At 41.1% G+C, this 12,261-nt stretch overlaps 1 protein-coding gene across 1 annotated transcript; it reads left to right on the forward strand.

Annotated features, from left to right (window-relative positions):
* Positions 1-381: 381 nt before the first annotated feature.
* On the forward strand, positions 382-8,035 carry SULT6B1 (sulfotransferase family 6B member 1). The gene is made up of 7 exons (XM_082755632.1): positions 382-387; positions 3,719-3,831; positions 4,082-4,171; positions 5,159-5,285; positions 5,964-6,058; positions 6,345-6,501; positions 7,435-8,035. Exons 3-7 carry the CDS (start codon positions 4,085-4,087, stop codon positions 7,563-7,565), a joined length of 597 nt encoding a protein of 198 aa, XP_082611758.1. The 5' UTR covers positions 382-387; positions 3,719-3,831; positions 4,082-4,084; the 3' UTR covers positions 7,566-8,035.
* Positions 8,036-12,261: the final 4,226 nt, after the last annotated feature.

Below are 12,261 nucleotides of genomic sequence, written 5' to 3' on the forward strand. Positions count from 1 at the left end.
ATCGACAGGCTTTCTCTCATCTGCCAGCAGGGTCACCCAGTCAGGAGGAGATGAGGTTGGTCAGGCACTTGGCTTTCAGGAACATAGTGGTCCCACATACATTGCGTGACTGCATTCAAGATGAACTATCCATCACCTTTCCTGGCACCAAGGTCAGACTGACAGACCTGTAGACCCCGGTTCCTCCTTACGACCCTCCTTACAGATGAGTGTTGCATCAGCAAGTCTCCAGTCATCCAGGACCTCTGTGGATGACCATGACCGCTGATAGGTGATGGAGAGCGGCCCAGCAATCACACCTACCAAAATGGCAGCATCACTTCCCCCTCGGTGGTGGTCTTTTTGTTCTGTGGTTTTGATTTCATTGTTTTCTTTTCTTGATTCATGGTATGGAGATGAGTTTATTGTCAAAATCTCTCGGGACTTTCATTACTAAGGACTTTCCTATGAGGCTCTTTTTTCCTATTAATGTTATTTAAGATTAGTTTTAATACCTTGCTGCTATTACAGGGCAATTCTTTTCCAATTCTGTTCTCCCTGGTGGCCAAGCTTGCTAGTATTACTTGCTCACAGTGGGATTTAGTACTAAAGTAATTCCTTCTCTGTAGATGATAAATGGGCAAGATCAACCCAGTTTCTGTTTCCAGAAAGGTGGGAAGGGGAAGAGAAAGAAATGTATCAAATTCTAAAGGTTTTTCAGGAGTAGAGGCAGAGGCAGAAATAATGCCAAGTATTTCTACTCCACCCCTTAAAAATGCCTATTTAAAGGCACTTAACTGCATTAGACCAGCAGTTTCAATCCCCAGCAAAAGGTGATAAGCATGGCTGAAGAAAGGAAAGCCTTTGTTGATGAAATAAATAAAGCACTGGCCAAGTCCGAAGGCCTTTCCCTGAAGGATCTGCTGTTCTCCTACCGGGGGACTCCTTATCCCATGACCGTGTGCAGTGCGGAGACCTTCCAAGCCCTGGAGAACCTGGAAGCCAGAAGGGACGATCTGGTGCTGGTGTCTTACCCCAAATGTGGTGAATAGATTATAGATTACTCGCTGTAGTCTGTGATACTGTAACTAATTAGCTGACACCATAAGGAGGAAAATAACCAACAGAGGATGGTTTTACATTGTGGGGGGATATTGGGCATTTGTAGTACAACCAGAGGCAGCAGGTTTTTGTGCTCATTGTCTCTGTTATGTAGTCTGGTCTACTGTTTTTTAATATGGTTTATGTTTCTGAAGAGATAATATGTTTTAGCATTCACAACAATTTTTGGCTGAAGAAGTGGGAATAAAGTATGTAGTTATTATGTATCAGTGGGGCAAGATACCTCTGCCAGTATGATAAACTGCATTCTGAAAAGTGTGTTAGTAATGTAATGCAGTGTAATGTACAAAAGCAATACAGGTATGCAGTAGACTCCTTATAAGAAGCAGAAAGCAGCAGGGCACGGCATCTTGCAAAATTCAAGCAGCTTCTTAGCATTATCCTTATATTCAGCATCACTATTGGTTTTTGTTTGGTGATTGCAAAAATGATAGGCTGTGACATAGTGGAATTTGAAATCTTGTAGTCGGAGGTCTGCAGAAAGGATGAAAGGTACAATAGGAGCTTTGGGGGGGGGGGGGGGAACACAATAAAAACAACAGCCAACCAACCAGCTGATTTTGATCAGTGTTATAAATGTCGTGTGTGAGATGGTTGCTTATACGAAAGGGATGGGTTTTGTCAATCTAGGAAAGAAATCCTTTCCAAGTGTTTCTGCCTTGAGACCCAAACAGCAGAAACATAGGGTTGTCAGAGAAAATGTGGTCCAGGAAAGGATTTCAGTGCAATAACATGGTAGCTGATGCACTCAAGTTGGTCTCTGATCAGGGGGCCCTTAACCAAGGTCTCATCCAGCAAGGTGAAGAGCACATACTGTTCCTGTGGTTTTGGCTTGGTAAGTTCTGATCTGGAAAGAAACTGTTATGTATTTAGGGGCTTAAGAAGTAAGCTTGTAGTGTTTAGGGTAAATATACGGCAGCTGTGAGACAAAACTGAGCCAAGAGAAAGAGAGGGCAAATACAGAAGAAGGGAGCTGACGTAAAATATGAAATATGTATCTTTGTTGTAAGGAACCTTTATTTCTGCTGGATTTGAGTCCAGGGTTTTTGCTGGACTGTATAAGGACAGGCCATTGACAAAGCTTGGCACCACAGCTTTGTCTCTCGGAGCTTTAACAGTGTCCTCATTCCTTTTAATTATTGAGGACTATGAAGGTTAAGTTACAGTGAAGTCTCACTGTATGAAATGTTTCCCTCAACTCAGGTGTGTGCAGTGGAGAGGAAAGCTCTGACTGATGCAGAGACACATTGATGAGGTGGGGCTGCAGGCTGACGGAGCTCCTGGATGCCAAGCTTCCCAGGGACAGGTTGCATGTTGAGAAGCCAAGATGGGATTTAGGGACTAAGACTTTTAGGTTTATCAGCTGTAGCTTTTGTTTAAAATAAAATCAGTGTTTGTGCACATGTAGTTAATACTGGGCAGATGGAGACATGGATTTAGAGACTTTTAATGCTTTTGGCATTGGTCTTTATGTAAAAGGGAGATTGATATAAATTATATACATCACAAAATGTCATATATAAATCTTACGGTATTTGGTGGTATATAAATACATTCAGGTGTATTATAAGACATGGCATGCTGTGTACGCATTGCACACACATAACTGTATGAATAGGACACAGTCCTGAGCCACTTTATGTAACATCGGGTGGAAGAGCTCCTTTCTGAGAATAACTTTCAGCTGCACGCGTGAGCTTAACGCTGTTTGCATCCTGTGTTCCCTGTTAGTGCCTCTGGCAGCTGCGTTCACAGGGGACTCGCAGCCTGCTGGAGGCTGAGGCAGCTCCGCAGCTCCATCCCCGCGGCCCCAGCGGGAAGCCTTCCAAGTCCCTCTGCAAGGACGTGGGGAGGGTGCCGCAGGCGCGGTGAACACGCCGTTCCCTCGCTCTGTCCCACCAGCAGTTGGTAGGGCATCCGCAGAGCGAGGTCCCCGGGAAGCTGAGGAAAGCAGGCAGCACAAAGCAGCCGCAGGAGGGCATGGAGCTGGCCGTGGAGGTGTGCTGCCCCAGCACAGCTGGTGCCCGGACAGCCATGTGTGGGGAGGCTTTGCCATGAGATCCTTCCCGAAGGGTCTGGTGGGTGGCAGCTCCTCTGGCATTCTTCTGGCATGCGCTTTATGGAGACAACAACAGGCACAACTGGGGATGAGCACTGGTGGTGGCATTGCATTGATGACTGTTTCATCCTTGACCCAGTGCAAGGAGGGAGGGACAGACACTTCTCCACTGCAGAATGAGCAAAACTCCTTGCTCACTCCTTTCTCCTACCAAGACCCTTCCCAAGTGTTTCTCCGTACAAGTCAGGCAAGCTCCCTTTATTGTCTGTCACAGATTGCTTTATGACTGTATTAAAAAGATACTGAGTGCATCATTAAGTCGGTTCTACCCCCAGTGCTTTCCACATATCAATCGTAAGTGAGCCAAGAAGGTCACAGCTAAGAAGCCGTTGAGGATCTCATTAACTGAAAACATTATTTTGTTTATAATCTTTTGAGAGCTTTAGTATTATCTGTAATTTGATGACTGTCTATTATGCTGAATTAAGCCATGTAATGAGAAGGCTTTGAGATCTTATATAAACCTTTTTATTTTGTTCTCTGGGTTTCTTGGTCCAGGTGCGAACTGGCTTATCCAGATTTTAAATGACTTGATATTCACCACCATCCAGACTAAACCTGTAAGCACAGAACTACCATTTATTGAATGTGGAGATCCAGATAAATACCAGGTTAGTGAAAAGAACCTACTAAACCACTTACAGTCTGTTGTTTTCTTTCTCTCCCGCACCCCCGCATGCAAGTTATTAAAATGAAGTCATGCAGCAAGTAAAGATATTTCTCCCAAGAGGGGAAAAAGGATAATCTTGGATGACTAATGCCTTTTGATTAGGTTCTGCTTCACACTGGCAACTCTCACAGATCACTGCTGCACTCATGTAATAAGCCTGATCTCACTTATTGTTCTGTTTATTTCTAAAGAGGATGAAGCAGATTCCATCCCCAAGGATTCTGGCAACGCATCTGAATTATGATTGCCTCCCCAAGTCTATTTTCAAGAACAAAGCCAAGGTGGGCTTTTTTTTTTCTTTATTTTTTTTTCTCTCTCTCTGCAAGAACAAGCCTCATTTTTCTGACGGTACCAACATACAAGAATAATTCTCAGGCTGCATCCTTTTCTTGCACCCATGCAGGTGGCATTGAGGAAAAGCAGCTTGGAGACAGTGGGAATCTCAGGAGTCCTGAGCTGGCTTAGCACCTGCTGTAATACAGTAACCCTAGGGGTGCATAAACAAGAACAGATCTAGAGGCTGTGAGAGTGCTCAGAAATGGCAGGGGTGTCATGCTTTTCTTTCTTATGCTGCTCTTTTCTGTGTAAAACAATGGTTGTGGATGGGAATGAAAGTGGCAGCAGTATCTCTGGGACACTGACTGTCTCCATGCAGAGCCACACTGTTAAAACTTCAATATTTCTGGTTCTCAGTCACTGAGCAATGGCAGGTACATAGCATTTAGGAGATGTACCACAGAGGAAGGGAGGAGTTGGTTAAGGAATGAGGGTTTTATCCTTGTTCCATTAATATTTTTCCCTGTTTTATGTATAACATGTTTTCAGAAGTGTTTACACTTCTCTGAGGATTGCTGCCTCATAGGATTTCAAGTACATTATTGCCATGCTTTGAAAAATGGAATATAAATGTAGCAGCTGTGGTTTCCTGAAGGAGAATCAAACAGATTTTTACAGCAAGGGGTTGGCAAATGTTTCCTTGCTATTTCCCAGGTCTTAGGTAGTTGTGGGATAGTACTCTCTGACAATATTACACTTTTTTCCCGTTGTTCCTTTCTACAATTGCTCCATAACATAAGCAAATCTTAAAAGTGATAAGTGGTCTTTATTATGACCACATTATACATTTATTCTCAATGCCTTACCTAATAGTGAAAATATTTTGTAGCCTCCAGTAAGTTATTGATTGCAGAATGCTTGGTTATACTTTCATTTTGGTTGCCAGGGGAAATATGTCACCTACAACTGTTGACCTCTTTCTCCTACTCCAGATACTAGTGCTGTTTCGAAACCCTAAAGATACAGCTGTTTCATTTTTCCATTTTCACAACAATGTGCCAAGCGTTCCCAGTTACAGCTCTTGGGATGAGTTCTTCTCCGAGTTCATGAATGGAAAAGGTATTGCTATAGTTACTGAATGTAGCTGAAGGAGGAACAGAAGAAAATATTTAAAAACAACTAAATGGGACCAGTGGGAAAACATCTGTCTCATAATTAGCTTACTGGTGGCCATACCTCATGATAAAGGAGGCAGCTGAATGCCAGAATGGGGAGAAAGTCCAAAATATACTTTGCTTCTGGGTATTTTGCTCCTCCATGCAAGTGTACGGGAGTCTCCTGGAAGCTTGATAATGGTATTGGGCTGAAATTATGTCACCAAGTGATGGAGGAAATGCTACAGATCTGAAATAGTAATGGAATGACAGTTTGTTGTCTTTGCTGTTTCCATGTAGGAGGCCAAACACCTCATAAGCAACACAAATTTTAGATTTAGACTGATGTCTAACTTTGGCTTTTAAGAGTTATCTTTAATGACAATATAGAAATGGAGGGGAAGCACAGAGGAAATTCATATTTCTGTGCAGAAGCCACTTACATTTACATTACACTTACAAAAGTCCAGTGGAAGTCTCCATCATTCTGTTGTATAGCAAGGTACCACAGAACAGACAGGCTGTTCTGTTTGCTTGCGTAGATGTAACTGATGGATAACAGAAGGTGGTTCTTCAGTTAGAGAGAAATAAGTACCCAGTGATAAAAGAAGGTCACACTGATGCTTTTTTTGCTTCTTCACAGTTGGCTGGGGATCTTATTTTGACCATGCAGTCGCCTGGAACAAACACATTGAGGATGAGAATACCATGATCATAACATATGAAGACCTGAAAGAGGTAAAGCAGGCACTGTACCGACAGGCAAAACAGATCTGAGTCTGTTCCCTGAAAAACTGCTGAAATTAAAAGCAATAAGCACAGGTTCCTGAAAGAGCAACATCAAGTATCTATTTAAGAACAAGTTGAGTCTGGCTATATGAAAGCTGAGCTCCAATATGATGTAGAAGACATACTGTGAAGGAAGATACTGTTTGTAGATGATAGCTATACACATCCCAAGTGGGTAGCTCCTTTGTCAGAGGAAGCAAATTCTATGACTCCCCTTTCACTGCATTGTTTTCAGAATCTGACTTCTGGTGTAAAGCAGATAGCTGAATTCTTTGGATTCTCCCCAGCGGCAGAGCAGATCCAGTCTGTTGTGGACAGGGCCACTTTCCAGGCAATGAAGGACAAGGCTCAAGAAACTCATGGTGCTGTTGGCTCAGTTCTTTTCCGCAAAGGTAAATGTGTTTACAGCAAACAAACAGTGTATTTTGCAAGGTTGGTGAATGGTAGCACTGCAGTTTGGGCACACAGGAATTTGGATCAGTAGATGCTTAATCTTTGTGCATAATTTTCAGGGCTAGAAGTTAAGGAACATTGACTGTGCTTCAGGATGCTATCACTTGATTTCATCACAAGGGCCAAAGTTATTCAGTAAAGCCCTGTATAATGTGATTAGCAAAAGTACCCTACATGTAGCACAACCTCCAGCATGCAGTGAGCACCAACTAAAACAGAGAAGAGTCTTATTTTGACTTCTGTGAGTACTAGAGGTATCCTGGACAAAGTGCTTCCACAGATTTTTCTTGGATTTTCTAACTAACCCTTGGGATTGCGTAGGAACCTCACTCAGCACATTGAATCTAGACACTGCACAGGTTGAGCTGTGTCTTTTAGCCATGAATCAGGCTAGAGCTGCAGACTCAGAAAACCTCAGGCCATGGACTCTCCAAAACTAGATCAGAAGTAGACTGCAGCTTAGGGCAGTGTTTGGTTACAGCACACAAAGCTCTTGCTGTTACAAGTGACATCTTTGAACATTCAGAGTTCTTTTCACATCTGCTGGCTCTGTTGCTAGTACTCTGCAGCTGCACAAAGCAGACCAGTAGCTTCCTATGTCCCCTTTATGTTCATATTCTCTTGAGGACATCAAAAGTACAGCAGCAGAATATATTCTTGGGTCATAGACTCTCTCTCTTTTTTTTTTTTTTTAATTTAATTTTTGTTGTTCGTGTTGTTGTTCTTAAAAGAAGAAAAGTGAAAGAAGAAAAAGAAGAAAGAAGAAAATCCTGAAAGAAGATGAGACAGGATTTTTTTGTTTGTTTTGTTTTAAATCATACTCCTTGTTCCTTACTGTCAAGGGTATTATTTTACTTTTCTTTATGTTCCAGGTGTTGTTGGAGACTGGAAAAATCTTTTCACTGAAGCTCAGAACAAGGAAATGGATGCCAAATTCAAAGTGTGCTTAGAAGGAACCAAGCTGGGAGCAAAGTTAAAATATGATGTGTACTGCAAGGCCTGAGAATCTATAGAATAATCTTGTGTCCAGACAGCTTTTCATTCACTTTTATGAAATCAAAGAGAAATCAGAACAATACTTGATTTGAAACTTTTGTGTATCTGTGCAATTGCAAGCCTGTTCGTGCTGTCTTAACTTGCACAAGCAACCCTCACTCATACAGTTAGTATATTGACTGTACCAGCTTCTCTTAAATGACCTGTGGTTCTTTGGCTTCACTTGTTTTTTAAAACTGATTTTTGTCATGATTTCATGTTACTTAGTAGAATCCTGTGTGAAATATATATGTAGTATTTGAACATGCTGAAATCACTGGGAATGTATTCAGTATGTCAGAAGTGATTTTCCAAGAGATTTTTTAAAATAATAGTGACGTTTCTTAATTTTTAGATTTGGAAGTTCATAATATTTCAATTTAAAGTGAAATTTCAAAAAGTTTTGTTGGGTTTTGCCACTTTCTGTGTGTAAATAAATGTGAGAAAAAAAATAAAGGAACTCAGGTAGAAACTGACTCCCACTTTCACCACAAATATTTTTCTTTCTTTTGGTAGTGTGAGATCTCATCCTGAGCAATTGAAGGAATAGGGAACTTGGACATGGAGGTTGGAGTCCACCTTCTGGTGGTGGCTTGCTTTGCTGCTCACCCAGGGGAGAAATTGGGAACATGTTGAGAATATCTGGTTTTGTACATGTGATTGTCAGGAGGACTCTGGAGCACTCCAGAGAAATCACTTTGGACGTTAAGGAGGTGAATGAAAAAGTTCCTGGCTGGTAGGAATGTGAGTAAGTGACTTCTTCCCAGCATCAAGGCCGGAGGGTCAGTAACCCTTTGGTTCACTTGGTGGAAGAAGGGTCTTTTTAGATATGAGAAAAGGAAGTGTGCTACTTGCATAACACTGGAAATACTTTGCATAATTGTCTAGGTTTGCCTAGGTTACTTTATGTCTGTAGATGTGAATTTGCTTTTGAAATCTACAGCTGTGATAACAACCATTTAAAATCAATAAACCAAAACTGGGGTACCAGTGAGGATTGCAGAGCAAAATAGAACATACCAAACCAAACCAGAACTAAGTGGGTTAATACCAAACAAGCAAAAGTTTAAAGTTGATGAAGCTTCCCAAACAAATCCAAGGTTCCATGTAAGTCCTTTGTAGATGCTGGGGGGATGGGAGTGGGGGGTGAGGTGGAAAGCAGCTGTATTTGTCATATATTTGCCTGAGGTGTAATAGGCCCTGCTGGGGTAGTAGGTTAATGTCACTGCTAAGCAGTTAACAGAAGGAAGTTCAAAGGGTTCTGGTTAAGGGTAATGTTGAAAAAGGAGCACTATTCCCTAGTAAAGTAGGTTGCCTGAACTACTAGATTAGTAACAGCCAGCCTATCTGCTTAAACTGCCATCTTTCTCTATTTAAGATTTTCATGAAGTATCCCAGGGCAGCTCAAGAGGAAATCCCATCTCAAGATGCTAAATAGACTACTCTTAAATTATTACACTCTTGGACAAGCAAGGTTATTTAAGCTAAGGTCGCTTAGCCATCTGAGGGAATATTTTATAGATGGCATTCTTACGTTCTTTCAGTCTGAGTTGCAGGCTCTTCTCAGTATGTATTCACATATTCATTAATTACCATCTCTTAAAAGAGCATTAAAGAACAGTGAGTAGAAGACTATTGAGTGTGAGGGGCAGCTAATTTGTTTGCAGCTTTCTGTGTGTTTTAGGTTCTGTTCTGTTAAAAATGATGCGGTAGGAAGACACAGAAGAAAGGTAAATGTCATTGAAGAAAGGGAAAATTTGTACCTCCCTCAAACACATTCAGGATAGAAAAGCACAGAAACATTTTTGGATGGTGGTATTGAAGGTCAAATTCAGTGGCCCAGAGTGCTTATGGCTTTTAACAGCAGCTAAACAAAAACAAAAACAAAACAAACAAACAAACAAACAAACAAAAACCAAACACAAACCCAACAGAAAAATTAAACTCCATACTGTGGAAAATCACTAGGCACACATATATTCTTTCAGCCATACATATAGACAGCAATTTTGGTTTTATATTTTCCATTTATATTTTTTATTTTATAAATGTTTTCCCTTTTATACTTTTTATTATGGTACTCAGCAGTAAAACTTTAAGTGGTATTTTTGACAAACAGCATTTAAAGAACGTCAGATCATCTACCTTTCAAAGAAGAGATATTTTCACTCCCTAACTACAGATTTTGATTTTTTTTTTTTTTTTTTTTTTTGTATTGGTGACCTTTTTCACACTTACTATTTTTTAGCAGTTGTAAGCATTTATGATATCTATATTATGGTAACTGCTAAACGCTAATCTATTAGTATTTTTGTCACCTCCATTTCCCATATGGGCTGCTCGATAACAATCATAAAGCAGGGAAGTATATTAAAATGATATTGCAAAACAGAAATTGGAGGTCTTCTTGGAAAAGAGAAGCATAACCATATCTTTTGCATGCAAGAGATGGCTCCCTTGCGTGTGTTCAGGGTGTCAATAACCCAGCCAAAAAGGAAAAGAATTCTGGTACTGAGTTGTAATAAAGGTAAAATGGGATCAAAGCAGACAGAACTGAGCTCAATTTTCTCCTTTACAAAATGCACGCATTTTATATTGCAGCATTATGCAGTACATTAATTGGAAAGATAATTAATGCTGAATTACAGTGGAAGTGCTCTAAAAATACAAGGCATGTATGACATCCACAGGAACATCAAATAATTCTTTTCTGTGGGTAGACTGGTTATTAGACTGGATGCCAAATGGATTTATAATGAAGGGGGATGTGAGACAGTCATACCAATCTTGTTATAATAGCAAATGCCTGGGCTTGTATTCTAACGTTGTTTCTTTAGGAAAAGCCCTAACACTGATCTGAATTTTGTCTGAACGATCACCTTTAGTGATTAGCACCTTCTGTTCTGCTCTTAACACACTGCAGAGCTTGGCAACATACACTGATGGTGTTGAAATGAGACTGATCAGTGGTTGTTCTGAATGTTGATATTGTCAGGACTGATGCAAAGGAGAGAAATAGGAAACAACATTATGAATGCAAGCATACTGTATCAGTGCTATGTCTAGCACATTGCTAAGGCACCCTGGTAAAATGTTATTTACCTTGTTTTTGGTAAAAGAATACAGTTGTCATGACTTGCTGTCAGTTTGGATACTATGACATAATTGCTGATAAAATAGTGTATAGATGTTTAGTATTGGCACAGTTTAAGTTGTAGCCTGTTACTTCAATCAGCCATAACCTGTTTGTTTTGGCTGTGTTAGAAAGGTTCTTGAAGACCAGATCTTGTGGGTCCAAATTAAATGACAGAGCAGGTAATGAAGTGACGATACTGAGCCTTTGCTCTCCCTGCTTTCCTTACAAAGCTGTTCAGATGCTAGAAGAAGAGCATGGTAGGGAGGTCAGGGCAAGGGCCCACCATCCTGTGTGTTTGGTCTTCTCATGCCAGGTGTTTGGCACCACCACCCAGCTTCGCAGCCAAGCAAGAGGCAGCTGGTGTTGGGAATGGCCTGAGTACTAACTTCCCTTCTCCCAGCTTCACAGAAACGTAACCAGTAGAAATGTGTAGGTATTGTGCTAAGTCTTACAAATACTCAGTTTGCATCTGAATGGAATGTTTTTCATAAGAACATTTGGCTTCTGCAAAACCTTCAGAAGCTTGAGGAAGATAGAAAATTATTCTTTGACTATGCTCAAAATATGAGGCAGTCAGGAAATGAAAGGAGGCTGTGAAACTACTGTCTTGGGAGGGTTGTGTACTTGTGAATAGTATAAGCTTATTGACATATGCCTGTTGGTCTCCAGTGAGTTCCCTGCTCCTTTGCGTTTACAAGCCAATGAAGCTGTTTTCATTACTACAACACTCATTAGCGTTCCCCCAGCAGGTAAATAAGTCATAGTTTCATTATTGTGTATTTCTGCTATATCCGTAGGCAAAATATTTATATCCGGAGGAAAAAGTTAAATATGAGATAATCTTAGATATTGGCCATGTCCCACCAAAAGTAAAATAAAAAGCCTACCAAACAACAGCAGAGAAACTACCAAAACCAGCTAACCCCCCAAATGGGACACTTACAGCCTTCCTTCTTCATGGCTTTTGTCAAGGCACAGACAGTGTCTGAAACAGTTTCTGCAGATTTCCAGACCACACTTTGCTTTTGTCCTTTGTGTAAGTATTTTCTGCCATGTACATTTTTCATTTTTCAATGCAGTCCACCCTCTTTTTTCCTGATGGCATGGAATTATTTTTGTTTTCTGACTGTTACTTGTCCAGAGAACTGTTTCCTTTTCTAATATATATATACATATTTGTTTTTCCTTTTCTGGTGAGCCGCTGGGTTTGTCTTGCCTTGTAACTTGCGAGCGCCTGTGCCTTTGGTATCAGACGCAGGGCAGCCAGTTATGCATCGCTGTGGAAACTTTACCGAAATGTTTCCGTACCGACAGCATCCAAATAGCCACCTCACATGGCGAGGTCGTAAGGAGGTGCCCTGGCTCAGGCGGCTGGGGTGTTGCTTGGTGAAGTCTGCCTCCGCTAAGGTAGCACTGAACAGTTGCCTAGAACTTTCTTATGAAGGGATTTAAGAGGAGGGGAAGTTAATTGGAGTAGGAAAAAGAGTAGCAGTGGAGATTGGGTTTCCCTGCACCTAACCTGCCCTGA

Source organism: Aythya marila (genome assembly GCF_965140915.1).
Source record: "Aythya marila genome assembly, chromosome: 3".
Lineage (NCBI taxonomy): Eukaryota > Metazoa > Chordata > Aves > Anseriformes > Anatidae > Aythya > Aythya marila.

Bases quoted from the DNA above. Each gene is read 5' to 3' on its own strand.
- SULT6B1 (XM_082755632.1), top strand. From the start codon at position 4,085: ATGAAGCAGATTCCATCCCCAAGGATTCTGGCAACGCATCTGAATTAT. The intron at 5,286-5,963 runs GTATTGCTATAG...GCTTCTTCACAG, and splicing joins CGAGTTCATGAATGGAAAAG to TTGGCTGGGGATCTTATTTT. The intron at 6,502-7,434 runs GTAAATGTGTTT...TTTATGTTCCAG, and splicing joins CTCAGTTCTTTTCCGCAAAG to GTGTTGTTGGAGACTGGAAA.